The sequence below is a fragment of the Cryptotermes secundus genome, unplaced genomic scaffold, assembly GCF_002891405.2.
Source record: "Cryptotermes secundus unplaced genomic scaffold, Csec_1.0 scaffold246, whole genome shotgun sequence".
NCBI classification, from domain to species: Eukaryota; Metazoa; Arthropoda; class Insecta; order Blattodea; family Kalotermitidae; genus Cryptotermes; species Cryptotermes secundus.
In genome coordinates, this window is record NW_019742444.1 from 542,531 (window position 1) to 561,814 (window position 19,284).

General features: G+C 38.2%; 1 protein-coding gene across 1 annotated transcript in view; it reads left to right on the forward strand.

Moving 5' to 3' along the window:
• LOC111873114 (transmembrane protein 104 homolog) overlaps positions 1-15,160 on the forward strand; it is an 18,895-nt gene extending 3,735 nt beyond the window's left edge. The window contains exons 3-9 of the mRNA XM_023867539.2: positions 2,457-2,541; positions 3,484-3,609; positions 5,927-5,957; positions 8,626-8,725; positions 9,125-9,221; positions 9,309-9,402; positions 12,864-15,160. Coding sequence (XP_023723307.1) covers positions 2,457-2,541; positions 3,484-3,609; positions 5,927-5,957; positions 8,626-8,725; positions 9,125-9,221; positions 9,309-9,402; positions 12,864-13,621 — 1,291 coding nt within the window. The 3' untranslated portion in view covers positions 13,622-15,160. The remainder of the gene's footprint in view (positions 1-2,456; positions 2,542-3,483; positions 3,610-5,926; positions 5,958-8,625; positions 8,726-9,124; positions 9,222-9,308; positions 9,403-12,863) is intronic.
• Positions 15,161-19,284: the final 4,124 nt, after the last annotated feature.

The following is a 19,284-nucleotide window of genomic DNA, read 5'->3' on the forward strand; positions in this document are numbered from 1 at the left end:
ATTGGTTTCTGAAGGTCAAAAATAGCGTTTTTCCCAAAATCGATAGGTAAGTTTCAAGCTTAATTACACCTAGAGAAAGTGAGTTGAGTAAAATCTTGTAATGATATGATTTGTTGTCCATATCATGAGGAACAAATCTGTTTTTCACTGGAGTGTCTAGCTTCAATAGTTATCGAGATACAGAAGATAACGCAAACCTCCATTTGAGCCGAAAACGCGTTTTTTCGCATTATAAAAACGGCTGTACCGGGAGAACCGAGCTGATCACAATTTTTTTAACATTTTTTTTTGAGGTGTGAAAATATGTAGAAATAAGTGTACAAATTTTGAATTTTTTTAAAAATGGTGAGCGACCTTTCTGGATGATTTCACATGGAATGGTCCTATATCATGTAACAATGATATACAGACACGAAATAAATAAATAAACAGTGAGTGGGAACCAAAGCATATCACAGTTTATTACTAAATACATTACACATGGTAACTGTCACGTAATGTTATTTTTATGAAGCATGTACAGTGAAACTTCCACATAGGTTTCTTTGGGAAACAGTAAATTTGAGCACTCAAACATGAAAAATCTTAAATGTTGGAAGTTTAAAACTGAGATTGTTGAATACTAGATGAGGGGAAACCTTCAGTCTATGAACGTGAGGTGAGCATTTCACTGTACTTATACAGTTGACCTCACTTTCCCAATATACCAAATTGATAATATTTTTGCCTCAAGAAAGATGACTGTTAACATTTTAGTCTAACATAGAAGTTTATCTGAATTTTGAACAACAGAGATGAGTAGTTGTTGGCTGACTGAATTAACAGCAGATGTGCCCCGTGTACATTCATTATCAGTCAGAAACAGATCACTATCTGTGCTATTTATAGGACAGGGACTGTAGTTTTAGTGTTGTAATATTTTCAGATTAAGTTGCATTAAATGGAAGGGCAGAAGGGTTGTGAAGTAAATTGCATTTCAGTCCATTCGCAAATAGGTTGAGTACCTTAGACAAACACGATAAAGTCAAAAAAGAGGAATGAATTAAGTACTTAATTGAAAATTGTTGAGTGTTCAGAAACTTAAATTTTGGGAACTTTTAAGCAGGTTTGCATCCAGAAGGAAATTATAAGGAAATAGGAATAGTGCTGGTGTTGGACATTATGAAGGACATAATCTGAAGTATCCAGCTTATTTCAGTTTACAGTGGAACCTCGCTTAACGAGTATAATTCATTCCAGAATCTTGCTTGTAATGTGAAACACTCGTTAAGCGAAACAATTTTTCCCATATAAATTAATGTAAAATACGATGTGTTCCATGCCCAAAAAAAATACAAAAAAAATTTATGTATAACGTTTATTCAAAGAAAATGATATATACATTGTTAAGGAGCGTGAATCATCTTCATCTTTTCTTCTATGCGGAATGAACCAACCTGGAATGCGAATTCGATTTGCAAAAAACAAAAAAGGAATCGAAGTAATTAGTTTATTATTTATGATACATATCTAATTCTTTTTTTACTAGAAAGCTGTCTAGAAACATTTGTTTTTGCCGATGCTTCAAAATTTGGTGAAAATGCGACACAGCATTTTCGTTAAATAAATTTGTAGCGCGCATAGCCACTGCCTTATTAGGGTGATGCTTCTCAATGTACGATGCAACAGTTTCCCTTGCTTTCAGTGTTTCTCTTATTGTGCCAGAAGATTGTTGCTTTGCTGTTACCTTCTCCTCCGACAAACTCTCTTCCACAACTTCTTGCTGTGAAACACAGTGCAACTCCAAATCGTGCAAATCGTTGATGTAGACCGATTGTATGTGCGTGCTAGATCAGCCACGCTCACACCTCNATTTTTGCAAGGGTTATTAAACTTTGCACAAAAATAATCACAAATAATATGTCTGAACACAAGTTTGGAAAAATGTGTGATCACAAGCGACACTAAGATGCTAGTGGAACAAGTTCTAAACACAGACTGATGTAGCAAGCACACAATCCGGGACTTCCTCTCTTGTCACTCGTTATGCGAAACTTCGCTCGTTAAGCAAGTCATTTTTTTACAATTTGTTTTGCTCGTTATGCGAATTACTCATTATGAGAGGTGCTCGTTAACCAAGGTTCCACTGTATTTGTTATTTAATGATCTGTTGGTATCTGGACTATATAGCATCAATGATAGGGTGATTAATGAATATGGTGCAGTTGGTGGCATGAGAATTGGCAGAGGAAACTGAAATACTTGGAGGAAGCCTTCAATGCCACTTTGTTTTCCACAAATCCCACACAACCTGACCTAGGATCAAACCTAGGCCACTGTGGTGGGAAGCTGCCAAATAAGAAATGTTGAAGGCATCATTAAACAAACTAAGAATAGCACAATTTTACCATTTTCAGCCATAATAGTAATGTTTATTGAGTTTACAACATGAGAAGCCACCAATTTTTATGTTTCAGCTACATCACTGTGACATTTGTGATAGAAGCAATGGCTTCAGCCAATGCCATTGTCCAGTGGAAACTTCTACAAGAGATGAAATATGTGAGTAAGCAAAGAAACAGAGGTTCTAACAGTGGCAGACAGATGCATTGGTTTTCCTGTTCCCTTCCTTGAAGTGATATTCTTTGCAGAATCCCATAGCTGTTGTATAAGAGGAATATGTACATTTCTGGTGGGGGTCGAGGGGTAAGTGTATTAAGGATACAGCTGTTTTACACTTGCTTGTTATATGTTAAATCCCATCACATGCCGCACCTTTTCAGGTATCATGTTCTTATGTGTATATACAATTCTGTAAGCATTTTCAGATAATTGAAATTGTAAGTGAATGGCTGCACCTCTGGATGTTTATAACCACTTATTCAGAGCTCACATGACCCTGATGTCAGGAGAAATAATAAAAAAAAAGCTTTGCAATCAGAACTACAAAAGCTGCAAAATTGTGCCCTCACGTTATTTCTGCAGACATGATAGATAATGTCATCTGTTCCTCGGCATAATTTAGCTGCCCGTGTGGACAGTATGGAAATGACGTAGTTGACTGCATTCTTCTTACAATAGAAATGGGAGAAAATTTCAAAAGCCTTTTGTCGTATTTCAGTTTAATAGAGTAATTATGTTAAATTTCTTCTAACAATGCGGCTTTTGCTGCAACGAATCATATGACTATATATTTTTACTTTTTCTTTTTCTTGGGGTGGGATGAGACTGAGTTCATTTGATATGTCAGCCTCTAACTGGCCTATTGTATCAGCCCCAGATGATAGATGATGAGTGTGGAACAGTCAGTGGGATGAGAATTGGCAGGGGAAACCAAAGTACTTGGAGAAAACCTGCCCTAGTGCCACTTTGTCCACCACAAACCCCACATGACCTGACGTGGGCTCGAACCGGGGCGACTAACCACCTGTGCTATGGCACAGCCTGTATATATTTACTTACTGAGATTTACTTTTTTATTATTTAGATGAATTATTGTTGCAGACTGTGCAGACGGAATCCTCAAGTGAAGACAGCACAGAGGATCAACCTCTTGTCTCTCATGACACTGTACAGAAGCTTCCATCCCAGTCAAGTCACTGCTATGTTATTCAACAGAAGATTGAGATGGTATGTACAAGAAAAAGGGACAGTGAATGCGTCTCCTGACATGGTGAGATTTCCATGTGAGAAGTGCTGTAAATAAGAAAAGAAGTATTTTGAATGTAAAAGCTTGTTATTGAGCTGAAAATATAAAAATTTAACACTGAATGAAAGAAAACCATGAACTGAAAACATTAATTGTCAAAATTTAATTTGTTGTTGTGCGGAAAGTAATAGAGACAGGCAGTTAACCATTCAACTTGCTCTTTAAGTGACTGCATGAGGTCATATGTGCTGACAGTCACTAGACCTCTAACAATAATCCATACAGCTACCACAGTCCAGGATCATTTTTAGAACATGGTTTGTCCCATGCTTGTTTTCTCTGGTGAACATTGACCAAGCTAAGGGTATACAATCTTCTCATATGAAAATCTGGTCATCAACGGATTGGTTAGTATTAGATAAATGTTGACATTGTAAAAACAGGCACCTTGTATGTTCACTGCATAGGAAATATGTAGAAAGTTCACATGTTCTCTCATTAGGGAGCTGTAATGTGACTATCTCTGATTTGGTGTTACCCAGACTAACCTTTGGTTTTGTCACATTGGTTATTCAGTATCATGAATAATGTTGGATCTTGTAAGGTGCTTAGCTTTATGATATCAAATTGCATAAGGTAAATGATATAAACTCCGTCTCAAGTGCAAACAATATATTTTGTGTCTTTGATCTTGCTCCCTACACTACATGTTTCGGCCTCAGACGGCCATCATCAGGTGTATAACACTCACGTCGCTGTCACACTGCACCCAGTTCAAAATTTAACATCTAAAACACTCTCCCTGTCATTATCAACTTCTACTTCGTTGATAGCTGTCCACCCGTAGATTACTTCACAACAAACAAGAACTAGCCGCTGCAGCACTTCAAACACAGGGCGAATAACCCTAACAATTTTAAAATTTTAAAATTTGGACAAGAATTTAAAGGTTTAAAATTAGAACTAAAGATTTTATTATGGTGCTATTACAATAAACTCAAAATTAACGTGTGTGAAGTAATCTACGGGTGGACAGCTATCAACGAAGTAGAAGTTGATAATGACAGGGAGAGTGTTTTAGATGTTAAATTTTGAACTGGGTGCAGTGTGACAGCGACGTGAGTGTTATACACCTGATGATGGCCGTCTGAGGCCGAAACATGTAGTGTAGGGAGCAAGATCAAAGACACAAAATATATTGTTTGCACTTGAGACGGAGTTTATATCATTTATCGTATGGAGTGCAACAGGGTGCTTAAATGTAATATTGCATAAGGTAGCTAATCTTAGTTTTTACTGTACACTGTATTGCTCTTTAAATATTTGTTTATTAATATTTGGGAAGAATATGCATATATGCAGTTCAGGTTAGCGCCAGATTCAGGTTTAATGGCTCTTGCTATCAGTATCTAGTGTGTCTCTTCTTGTTTACTTATGATTATGAACTCCAAAAAATTCTTGCAATGAATTATTAATTAAATTTTGTCCTGCATATTATTATTGTTGTTATGGGGACACACAGTAGCATAGTTGGTTTAGGCACTATGCTACAAGCTGGAAGATCGTGGGATCGAATCCCGATGAGGTGAATTTTTTCAATTTACCTAATCCTTCCAGCCGCAGTATGGCCCTGCGGTTGACTCATCCTCTAACAGAAATGAGTACCAGGAATCTTCATGGGATTAAAGGGCGGCCGGCTTGTAAGGCTGACAACCTTACCGCCATCTATGAGCTGATTGTCTAGAAAATGTGGGAACCTTAACACCTCACAACCCTATGGGCCTTCACAGCCTCTTACAGGAATACCTTTACTTTACTTTATTATTATTATATTCTTTTCTCCACACCATGTTAAAGGAATCCTGTTATGACCCAGGGTCGAGCCTTGTTTCAGTGAATACTCATCACCTAAGTTGTTATGTTAATTATATGAAATAATGTAGTATTTGAGGGTCTCATAGTGATGATTGTGAAGAATTCTGTCTTGTCTGTTATAACACCATACCATTTTGAAAATACTGGATGTAGTTAAGTCATTTTCCTGATTTATTGCAACCTTATTTTCCCATAGATTAAGTTTGCCAGGTACTGTGTTTTCCTTGCATTTAACAAGAAATGTATGTATTTAGAGCAGTATCTTGAGGAAAAACATATAAATGGTTGAAACTATCTGTATTTAGAGAAATTACCATCAGTAGTGAATTATTTTTCTTACAGGGTTAAGGAAACTCGTGTAAATGGTTGATCATTTCGTTATTTATAGAAATAACCATTATTAGTATATTATTTTTCTTGCAGGGTCAGATGGCATCTCTATTTTTCAACAGAAGTAAGTTCAAATTTACAGTATCTGTTTTATTAATAAGAATAGTTTGATGTATTTCCCTTTTTAATATATTGGTATTATGCTCTGTAAATCTTTATCATCTATATGTAGATGAAATTTATTAGGGACTGTCAGTGTGGATCTTAATGTACTAGATTAGTTAGTTATTGGAGAGGGTGGGTTTCCCCATGCACTGAGACCTGTATTGGTCCATTGTGCTTCCCTCTATGATTTCTACCAGTCTCTATATCCTGCCGGTACTGGTGCTTACCATCAGTCCCGCCCAGCCAGCGAGACCGGCTCTACTAGCTGAGAGGTCTCTATAATGCTTCCCCCATCTACCAGAGGTATTAGAGACTGCTGTTGGGCGGGAAACGTCCGTTAATTTTGCTCAGTGACCTCCTTTGGAGATATGAGGTTCTTTAAATGCCGTAAAGCTAAGACATGGGACCCACGGCTTAAAGTCTCTCCCGGAGGACTTGTTCCCTGAATTTTTCTGCCCTTAAAAATTTGACGACCTCCGCCAGGTATTTGAACCCGCGTAATACGAATCATGAGGTGGGAACGTTACCTCTAGACTACGGAGGCTGCTATGTACTAGATTAACTACTTATTAGCTATTTTGCATCTGTCATATAGTGAGTAGGAATTGGAAATGTAGTGTAATAGTGCCTTGCTTATTATAGACTTCAAGAAAGCATGTGGATCAGTTAGGAGAGAAGTATTATCCAGTGTTCTCATTCAGGGTTAGGCAAATTAAAGAGTGATGAATGTAACCTACAATAAAGCCTTCGTGTTCAGAAGAGTTTGAATGAAGATGTCTTATTACCATTGCATTTTAGCTGTACTTGATTCAAGAAAATGAGGAAAAATTAAACTGAATGAAACACATCAGCTTCTGGTCTGTGCTGGTGCTGGTATTTTATTGCACAGAAACATAAGTACCATAAAAGAACCATTGAAGGTCTTTCAGATGCTATTATGAAAGTTGGTCCAGAAGTGAGTGTAGAGAAAAGTGAGTATATATTCAATTTGCATCACCAGAATGTAGGCCAAAACGATAGTATAAAGACAGTTAATACATCATTTGAAAATATGGAAAAGTTAAAATATTTTGGAGCAACGCTGAGAATAGAATAGAAGATGAAATTGAGACATGTTTGGTATTGTTCAATTCAGAATCTTCTATCATCCTGTCTGCTGTTTAAAATCTTGACAAAACCATAATTTTGTCTGCAGTTTTATACGGGTATGGAATTTGGTGCCTCCCATTAATGGAAGTTCATAAACTGAGGGTGTTCTTGAACAGGTTGTTGAGAATATTTGCATATAAAAAGAAGGAAATGTCAGGAGGCAGTAGGAAATTGCTTATGAGTTTAATAATGTTTGCTTCTCCCAAAATATTGTTAGGTTGACCAAAACATGGAGAATGAGATATGTCAGGCACATAGCACATATTGAAGAGAAGCAAAATGCATATAAAGTTTTGGTAGGAAAGAGACCACTTAGAAGACTTGCCTTAGATTGGATGATAATGTTAAAATGTATCTTAAAGAAATATGGTTGGAATGTGTGGATTGAATCCATCTTGCTCAGACAGGGACCAATAGCAGTCTTTTGTGACCATGGTAATGAACGTTTATGTTCAATAAAATGCTGGGAACTATTAACTCCTCAAGATGGACTCTGCTTGCTGATTTCATAAGTAATAATTATTTGAAGGACATTACACTGTAATATCACAGAAACGGCATTTTTTGAAAGGTTACCAAAAGTTGTGGGTGCACACAACTAAAGCAGATGTGTTTCCTCTTTCATGCTCTCGCATCATCCTTAACAATGTTTGTGTTCTCTGCCCTTTTGAGACAGTTGACTGGGAAGTTCATTCCTGCTTCCCAGATCTAGCAGAACAGAATGATCTGTCATTTGTCTCTCTCGTATATGATCTGATAGTGTCTGTATTCTGTGAGCAGAACATGGGAATACGAAACTTCATTCTTAACAGTGAGACTGTTTTAATTGACTGGAGTTTTAGTTTCAGTGGTTATTATAGAAGATTGGGGGCACGCGGTACTGTAGGTGGTTGAGGCACTATGCTACAAGCCAGAAGGTCATGGGTTCAAGTCCTGCTGAGGTCATTGGATTTTTTCAGTTGACCTATTCCTTTCAGCCGCACTATGTCCCTGGGGTTGAATCAGCCTCTAACAGAAATGAGTACCAGGAATGAATTAAATAATTTTCCTGGGAGTAAAGGGCAGCCGATGCGTACGGCTGGCAACCTTACTGCCATCTTTGAGCCGATTGTCTAGATAATATGGGACCTTCAACGTCTCACAACCCTATGGGCCTTCACGACCTGTTACGGGGATAGGTTTACTTTTCCTTTACTTTATTATAGAGGATTAATGTTGAAAAGATAGCATGTCTGATCTGTACTATTGCCACTGATGTTAAAACTAAAAGTACATCTGTCAACATAATGAAAATGGGACTCAACTCCCAAAATATATATTTAAATACAGCTAAGATGATAGATCTGTCCAATATAATTGCAGTGTAAAGAATCAGCCAGTGGCGAAGACCTGTAAGGAATCATTTCCCTTAACCTGTCTCCTCATTTTCCATTTAGTACTGGGTTTGTGTTTCAACAGATTGCATTTGTGTGTTTTAGCTGGACAGTCATTGTTCTTTCTGTGCATTGTGGTATACCTGTATGGGGACCTGTCCATCTATGCAGCTGCAGTGTCCAAGTCTCTGATGGAGGTTGCTTGGTAAGAGTTAACAGGATAACTGGGTCCAGGCTCAGTTGCTTTTGAGTTGTAAGACATCGTAAGTCCCTTGTACTGTGGCCACTTCTTGCCTATTGTACCAGTCCCAGATGATAGGTGAGGGTGATTGTGGAGCAATTGGTGGAATGAAGATTGGCAGGGGAAACCGAAGTACTCTGAGAAAACCTGCCCCAGTGCCACTTTGTCCACCACAAATTCCACTTGACCAGACCCAGGATCAAACCCGGGCCACCACAGTGGAAAGCCAGTGACTAACTGCTTGAGCTTTGGTGTGGCCTTTTCTGTTATCTTAATAATGGATCTTAATGAGTCTTAATGTGTATACATAAATTAATCGAATATTCTTATGAACTGAACAGTATATGTTTGATTTCTTTGCAGCACATATAACACTTCCAGCAACCTCACACTTACAGATACTGACATCTGCTGGGAGAATGTCGACTTGACACGTATCGGTGCATATAGAATATTCCTGGTGAGTTGATTCCTGGAAGTTAAGGTTGGAGAGGAGAAAGGTGGGGAGTTATAAGGTGTTACAGTATATGGCTTGTTTGCTTTTTAGGGAGTTTTCCTTGCAACATTAGGCCCATTTACATTCTTTGATGTGCAGAAGACGAAGTATTTGCAGATGATTAGCAGCATTCTGCGTCAGTTAGGTGAGTTGTAGCACATACTTAAATATTTTAATGTTAAATAACAGTGAAGAAATATAACATTTAAACAAACTATTTTTTGCAACATTTGTGAGGATTGTAGCTATTTTATCTTCTAATTCTGATATGTGCTGTGTGCTTTCTTCTTATTTATTAAGCTAGAAAACATGTTTATATTTTAAAGAAAATTTATTTGATATTGTAAATATATTGCCACATATTTGGGGATGTGATTATGGATGGGGTGGGGTATGGTTTGGTGAATGGATTTATTTATTCACTTGTACATACCACTTGGAGCTACAATTCCAGCACTGTCACTGATCTTCAAAATTCACAAATCCCCACAGCACACACTGAGCCTTTCTCAGCTTGCCGTGTCTTCAGTAGCCGTTCCCTAGCAATGACTTCTAACAGTGGAGATTCTTCAGCTTCCCACGCATATGTTATTACTGTCTAATGAATATCCCGCAACTGGACTGTCTCTCTTGTCAACCAAGTGCTTCGCTTCGCTTCACTTCACTCATGTGGTAATGGGTCTTCATTATATAGCCTCAGGTTAGACTGAACAGAAAACACTCTCATTTCCATTGTAATTATATTGTTGTGTGTGCATCTCATTTCTGCTGGAATGTGTTTACCGAGCTGTTATCAAGCAATGCTCATTCCTTCTCACTATTATTGCATAGCACTGGTACTACACTTTACATTGCTCCCTCAAGGATATTGTCGTGTGTATGGGTGACTAAAGACGGGATTTTGATTGGCAATTTGCTTTATTAACAATATACATGTCATAACTACAAATAATTACAACACTGTTACTGACGTGCACACTGCAAAGTTCTCCATGCTAATCTCTTCAGTCTATGTGCACTAGTATTCATGTATTTATAACACAGGCACTATAAAAGTCTCCCTAAATCACACACTTCCAATATCACTGTGCTACAGCACACATAAAGTGTTCAAATCACACGTTAAATCTTCACAGGCTGACTTCTTATACTCTTCTGTACTCTTCAAGCTTACTGCTTGCTGTATTCCTCCAGCTTATGACTGTACTCCTGCTGACAACTGCTTACTTACTCACTCACCCATTCATTCACTCACAACTCGTAACTGCTTGTTTGTGTGCTTCTGCCGCTACTACTACTCGTAACTACTCTGATTTCCTGAACTCTTGCTTATATATAGCCGAGGAACAGACATGCATCACAGGAAACACATGTCATGTGATCACAGTCCTCTGTTGTGTGACGTCACAGCTCATGCACCAGTTGCACAGACTAAAAGAAAACACAGCTTCCCCTATTGTTGTGTGTTTGTTGCGTTGATCAAAGCCATTACACTATTCATCCTGAATGGCCTGCAGGCATACCGCCATTTATTTTCCAAGGCTATGCTTGCAATGTCTTCTTGATTTCACCTTCCTTCCTGTGGCTCAATTTTTCACAGTGTTTACTCTCCAAGTGCTCCCGCTGCTCACTCTTTCCAAGTGGCTTCCTGGTAGGGTGTCAGCCAATCCAAGTTTATCACTATCATCCTGCTTTTCTGATTATTGGGGGCAAAAGTTCAAAGAATGGTCAATGTTCCTACATTTATATCTTTTAATCTATTGTTAGTGGTATCTTCTTTCATTTTGAAAGTGGCCGACTCCTCCACAATTTCCAGTCACTGATTTTCCACGGTCTAATGGTAGCCCCGACTATTTGCTTTGTGATTTACAGCTCTGTGGTTTTCCTGATGATCCTGCGGAGTGTTGTCCTGCTTCCCATATGTGGCTCCTGTTGCAAGCTTTGGTTCCTTATTCCATTCATGCCTTCCAGTTTTTCCCGATGTCTCTTCCTGAACGTCAAAGTTTTCCATGGGAATGTGTTTACCTAGCCATTACCAAGTAGGTATATGTTCCTTCTCGAGATTGTCGCATGGCAGCGGTACTACATGTTAACAGTATCATGTTTCCTATAACTTTGGAAACAAGACCTGCATACCACACACTGTGCTAATTATGTACAAGTTATTTGTTTTACATACTCTTGTCTTCTACAGAGTTTAGATGGCCTCAAATGAGAAATTATAGGTATTTGATTTTACTTATTACCTGCATATTGGCACTGTTGTGTGAAAGCCATCTATTAACATCGATGTAGAGTACAAGAAGACTCCTGGCACCGCATGCCATGAGTTACAAATAGATGATAAATTATAACACAAATTTATGGTAAAGTTTTAAATTAAAATAAATAAGATAAAGAAACACACTTAAAATTATAAGTAAAATATTTATTTCCTTTGCAGAGTGTATTACACAACATATACACTGAGGTATATTTTTTATACATATCGACACATTATTGTTAAATTAAGACAGAGAAAATATAATGAACTCTAGTAGCTTTTACACTGTAGCTGAAGCCCTAGAGTAATTAGAGGCAAAATTCTTCCTGTGCATAACTGAGAACCACACTATAAGTTGTATGAGAGTTGATGTATAGCTTCACACTTTCTGAATCTCAGTACCAGATTGGAGTGAGTTGTCAGCTTCATGCTCTGGCCACAATACTACCAGAGAAGCCTCTGGTGTCCACTGGATGTGAGGCTGGCTGGGCGCTAGAGCCAGTCTGGACACTATGGAGAAAAGCTCTTGCCCTTTTAGAAATCAAACTCCTATTCCTTGGTCACCCAGCCCATATCATAGCCACTGTACTGACTGAGCTATCTTGGCTCCTAATGTATAATAATTGAATGTCAGTTTCATTTTATGCATGGAATATTATGACATGACAGTACAGTCATAATCATTTGCTTTAATATATATGCCATTTGAGACTGTCAGCAGTATTTGTGTCATTTTGAATACAAACACTGAATATATGATGTGTTTATGATGAATGAATGGAAATGAACAATCAACATTCTCAGTTTTAAAAAATAAGATAATTACATAATTATTTATTTAAATTTTGAACTGACCTATGATCTGTCGGCATGTGCAGGAATGTTAAGTATTGAACATTGCTGTCTTCTGAGATGTTATGCCATGTAGTCTGGTAGATATTTACCAGTCTTCTGAAGAAACCCGCTTCTTCCACATACCACCCTCAGGGTAGAGGCACAAGGTTCTTCTGCAACACTGGTAAATACCTACTGGACTGTGTGGCGTAATTTCCAGGAAGACGCTAATCTGCATAGTCACCACCTTGAGAAACTTAAATCACAGAATTTAATTATTTTCCAGATATATCTGTATCTTGAGATGTTGGCTGCTTGCTTACTAATTTTGTCATATGATTTATTTAATCTATAAACATATAGACCATCAGGTTCTTGAGTGTGGCATTAGTCTATTAGAATTTCTGGACGAGATCCATATAAAAAATTTTGGTATGAATTCATATATTGTAAGGAAGGAAATTATGCCATGAAAGCCATTTAAATATGCAATTTTCCTACGCATCTAGCATTTGGTATAATGATAATAACAGCCATCCGAGACCTGATTGTGGATGGGACTAAGGGTCATCCTCAGACAGCTGATATAACGGGTGTCCCTGAGTTGTTCGGAGCGTGTGTATATTCATTCATGTGCCACCACTCTCTTCCGGCTTTGGTGTCACCGATTGCAGACAAGTCTCGCCTCTTCAGATTGCTGGCTCTCGACTACCTACTCATCACTGTGTTCTACATACTGCTTGCACTCACTGGTGTATTTGCATTTGCACAGGTCAGTGACTTGTACACTCTGGACTTCAGTCAGCATTGGCTGGGGAAGGAAGCATTCCTCATTCCACGTTACTTCCTAGCTCTCTTCCCAGTGTTCACTCTTAGTACCACTTTTCCTATTGTGGCAATCACACTACGGAACAATCTTAGATCCTTGTTCCTCACTGAAGGGCACCATTATCAGTGGTGTCTTGGCAAGGTGCTTCTCCCGCTCTTGGCTGTGATTCCTCCCATTCTGGTTGCCATGGCCACTAAGAACCTTAAGATTCTTGTGGGTGTGACTGGATCATATGCTGGTACTGGCATACAATATCTCATACCAGCTTTCCTGGTGTTTAATGCCAGGAAGAGAACATTAAAAGTGATCGGACAGGGTGTCAAGAATGATTTTGAATCACCATTCAGAGGAAAAGGCTGGGTGATATTTGTGGTGGTGTGGGCAGTTGCATGCATCATCTTAGTATCCGTTAACTTCATCAAGAATTATTTTATATAGCATAATTTTTATAATGAATAATAAAGAACTGAAATATATATATATATTGGTTGCATGACAGTTTCCATCTTTTCCTTTGTCCTGTTGATCTGTCATTGTTAAACCCCTTTGTGCTTTTCTTTTCTGTACATATTAACTTTTTAAAGCTGGTGCTTTTAAATTTTTTTGTTATCAGTTATAGTGTTACATAATTGTAGTACATAAATTATTATACATTCGTTTTCTTCTGTAAGAGAAACTAAAGCCTATAGCATTTTGATAATGAAGCTATGAATAAAACCTTACCATGAAATGTTACTAACTGGATCATGGCTCTGTTATGTTATGAATCTTTCAACCTTCATTCACTGTAGTTTCATTGTTAGCTATGTTAGCTATCTTAACTCAGAGATTTTTGTAATTGTAATGCTGTAAATATGAGTAGTGTTTTAATTTTTCTTTCTTGCTGTCAGAATGTGGTTATTCAGGCATATTGTGAATATTAAAAATTCAGCAAAAATTTAAGGTACTCAGGTGCCAAAAGCCATGGGATATCAGTATGTAAATTTATTGTTAAGTGGCACCACTGGCCCTTGATGGCTTGGGAATGCCCAGACCTATATCAGTTGTGAGGTGTTCTCTTGTGAATCATGTTGAACACCGGCCAGTCTGCTCAAGGCAAGGCAACATGAATTATTGGAATTTGAATGGGGCATGATAGCGGGGTGCCAGACAGATGGGACATTCCTTTTCCGAAATTGTGCAGCCATTCAACATTCCTTGATCCATGGTGTTACATGTGTACCGGGAATACCTCGTGGAAGGCCTTGCCACCCACCATGAACAGTGCAATGGCCAACCATGGGTGCTTAATGATCGTGACCAGAGGCATCTAGTTAGAATTGTGTGTGGTAACAGACAAGCGACACTGGCTGAAATCAGATCCACATTCAATGCAGGAGGTACCAGACGCATATCCAGCAGGTCAGTGCAGTGTTCTTTAGCTTCCATGGGATATGGGAACAGAAGACCCACCAGAGTGCCACTGTTAACACTATGACATCAGTCACAGTGCCTCACCTGGGCTTGTGACATTGCTAATTGAACCCTGGCAGAATGGCAACATGTGGCATTGCCTGATGGTCACGGTACCAGTTGTTTTGGGCAGATAGTAGGGTTTGGGTGTAGTGCAGACCCCATGAGGCCACGGGCCCCAGTTGTCAACAAGACACTCTGCAGGCTGGTGGTGTTTCCATACTGGTGTGGCATGTGTTCAGTTGGCATGGGTTGGGTCTGCTGGTCCTCCTAACATGTCATTGACCGGTGACAACTACGTTGCACTGCTTGGCAACCATTTACAGCCCTTCATGGACTTTATGTACCCCCACAATGATGGAATATTCCAGCAGGAGAGTGCAAAATGTCACCAGGCCCAAGTTGTCGAGAATTGGTTCAAAGAGCGTTCTGGAGAGTTCTGACGAATAGTGTGGCCACCACGTTCACTCAACATGAACCCAGTTGAGCATTTATGGGACATGCCACCAAACCCTCATGGAACTGGCCAAACATAACAGGATACAACTGATATGGGTGCCAGGGCATGAGGATATTGCTGGAAACGATACAGCAGATCAATTGGCTAAGATTGGAGCTGAACATCCGTTCATAGGACCTGAACCAGCCTGTGGCATCCCTGTAGGAGTTGCCAGAAAGGCACTCAGGGACTGGACAAATATGAAGCACAAGAAATACTGGGGATCCTTGACTGGACTCAGGCAATCAAAGGGACTCATACAAGGACTCTCTGCTAAAAGAGCGAAGGAACTGTTGAAGTTGATCAGGAACCAGCTACGATGAGTGGTGGGATTACTTATAGGACATTGTTACCTCAAAGGACACCTCTTCAAACTGGGACTAAGTGATAGTCCCACTTGTGAGAGGTGTCAAGAAGAAAATGAAACAGCCACACATATCCTGTGCGAATGTGAGGCCTTAGCTTATTTAAGATTGTGTCACTTGGGTCAATACTTTATGGAACCAATTGACTATTTCGACACTCCCACGTACAAAATCCTGTGCTTCATTCAACGCGCAGGATTGCTGAGGCGATACTCAAATGGGGAAGCACAATAGATCACCGTGATTGCCGTGCAAGGGCCGAGAAGGCCCACCCCTTATACATTCATTCATGGGACATGGTGGAGAGGTCCATTTGCACCCAAGATCCTGCACCTACAAATATCGGGGAGCTGTGGGCGGCTATCCAGACGGCATGGCCCAACATCTCTCCAGAGGTCTTCTGTCCACTTGTGGAATCGATGTCACATCGAGTTGCTGCACTTTGCTCGGTTAGTGGGGGCTCCTACATGATACTGGGTCCTTATCCCATGACTTTTGCCAGTTGAGTATATTTCTTTTAAGTAATTTCCATGTGTGCTGTCAGTAGCGCCTTTTTGTTTTAAAATAGTTTTAAGTTCAGTATTCTAACTGTAGTTGCTTTTAACCCTGTAGATCTATGCAATATTCAGATACTTCATGTATTTTATATGTGATATAGCATTGGTACAATCATTCCATGATATGATCCATGTACCTGTTTCTTAGTTACTGTTTCAATGCAAATGATATTTTGATAAACTGTTTTATTATGAATGAGTTTTAAAATAATCTCAGGTGGTGATAACATGTGTCAGAGAAGGGGGATTTAGTTATTATTCCATTTGCTGAGCTTCCTTTTGCATTAGTAATGCTCAACCGTTCCAGTGGTTTCAAGACTTTTTGTACTTACATACCCCTTGGTAAGTTAACCAGGTCTACCTTGCCAAGTGCATGGTTATGAATGTAATAAAATCTAGTCAATGGGCTCTTAGAAGGGGGATGATTTCCCTATAGGTGTCCTCATAAGTGATACTGATGCAGTCTTCTGTGTGTGTGTGTGTGTGTGAGAGTGAGTGAAAAAGCTGAGTGTTCATGCGCGTGTGTGCAGCTTATGTGGTCTTGTGTCGCTAATGCAACATATTAAGTTGATCTGTATTTTAGCATGTTTATTATTTAAGATTAACAGATTGTAGCACATAGCTATGGTATATGCAGTTCCAGGTGGATAAATCATATCAGCTTCTGGCATTTGCTGTTATGGATTACTTTTATATGACTGATTCTGTAACTTCATATCTCATGCTTATATTACAAGGTTGACCATCACCAGAATGAATATGACAGATAAAGTGAGGGTGGAATAGGCAATATTCAGAGTATTTTTCTCTCAGAAACTAGGCAGTACAAAAATGAGACCATAATAGCCTGCAGGATAGCCACCTTAGGTTTCAGTCAGTTGACATCCTGAAAACTAATAAAATTCATGTAAATCAGCCAACTTACTCAGGTATTTCCACTGAACAGCAGGATAATGTCTTCTTTCATAATTTTAAGTTATATTATTTTGATTTGTAATGTAGCATTGATTATTTAAACTAAAGAAAGTGAGCTGAAAATGTTAAATGACAGAGAAATGTTAGAGAACAGTAGCCATGATGGATATAAAAGTCTTCGCATAAAGTTTTTACTTTACCTTCTAGATTAGTCATCTTCACATATAATTAAAGTTTATTTAAATCAAAAGCTCATTTTAATGGGTTTTATATTATATTTTTAGTCAAGATCAATTTTATTAACATTATTTGAGGCACTGTTTTATCTAACATTCTAAGTTGTGTATTTGTATTCAGTATTATTGAACGAGTGGATATCAAAAGTATGAAGTAACATAGCCTCATAGTTTTGAAAGTTGTCACAGGTAAATATAAGATTATCGAATAAAACTGTATGGAATATAGGGAAGAATTTTTTATTGGACAAAAGAGTGAAATAAATTTGGTATCATGGCCATTTCAGGCAAAAAGTCTGTTGTTATTTGAAATTGGTATTATTTACTCATATTTAATTAATTCACAACGTTACAATTAAAAAAGAGGCTTTTGGTTGGATGGTATGAACACATTTTTCCACAGTTAATTTCCATTGAAGTTGAGGTTTAAAAAAATTGTAATGTTTTGTATATTTCTTTAAGAAGATGCACTTAAATGTTGTAAAGTCACAGTTTTTTAAAATTAAAGTGAATATTGATGATTACTAAGAAGAAGTATTAATTATCAGGTAATTTTCATAGCTCAGTAACAGACTGTAAGGAGGCTGCGCCATAGCTCAAGCGGTTAGTCGCTGGCTTCCCACTGCGGCGGCTTGTGTTTGATCCTGGGTCTGGTCAAGTGGGATTTGTGGTGGACAAAGTGGTGCTGGGGTAGGTTTTCTCTGAGTACTTCGGTTCTCCTGCCAATCATCATTCCACCAATTGCTCCACAATCACCCTCACCCATCATCTGGGGCTGGTACAATAGGCCAGAAGTGGCTGCAGTACATGGGACTTAGTCCCACCCCACTAGCAATAAAAAAAACATACTTTAAATTACACAGATGTAAGACCCGCACATCAGAGCCTCAGGTTATATGTTTTCAAATGTAAATTAAAAATAAGACTGAAACCTGTATATCAGATACTGAAGTACTCATGAACATAGTTTGTAAGTGTGCCAGCAATATGCCCTAGAAGATAACATTACTGGTGAGTAACAGTACATGTCCCAGTGTAACTAACTCTATGGTTAACTTGTATGTAGATAGTACCTATTTTTTTAATATTCTGTCTTCACTGTTACATATTTGTAGACTTGTATATATTTTAAATTAATCTAAAATGTTCTGAATTTATGGCCTTTTTCAAGCAAAAGAATTTTATTTCATGAATACTGCCAGAACACATGCATATGATGCGCACACTGCCATTTAAATGGTGGCCACAGTTGCCCTTTTGCATGATGCAAGGGTTTAATGCAATGTAGCCACCCAGTGAAGACATGCTAAACTAGAGATAAAAATATTTATGGACACCAAAGTTTATGTAACGTATGTGGTGTAAAAATAAAACGCCAGTGGCATAAATGATGTGGCAATGAACTAAATTGCGTGCACACATTTTACTGAAAATATGTTTGTATTTTAGTGTCAGGTATTAGTGATACAATGTATTGACCCTGTGCTATGTCTAATAAAGTGGAATACAGTACATTAATATACCTGTCACATAAAACAAAACATAGTTCCTAAAGGCAGTGGATTAACTGGATATAGTGAATTTAAATGATTCAGCAAAGATACGAGCTGTGATTAGTGATAAAATAATTATTGGTGTAAGTTCTGTACAGGTGTCTTCTACTAAAATTTGGACAGTTGTCTGTTTAAGTGGATGCTGGCATATAATATAAAATGTCATTTTTTTTATGCAGAAATAAAATTATTTATGTACAAAATAACAGATAAACTGATTCCTGCCCAAGTTTTACATATCCTTAAACCTGATCCTGTCATACACTGTTACTGGCAAGATTCTATGATGATGTTACTTATGAGGTTACATAATGCAATTAAGACTCATGTATTCAGTTTTCCACAATGCATTTTGATACTACTGTGTCATCTGTAGGTGGAGTCCTCTTAAACTTTATTTGTTGTTTAACTAAATAACTGACCATCTGACTGACAAATTAACTCAATGGAGCAGAGCTGTTGTTAAGAAACTGATGGTTCCTAGATGACTAAGAAATTGTCTGTCCCCTTATAGAATCTGAAAG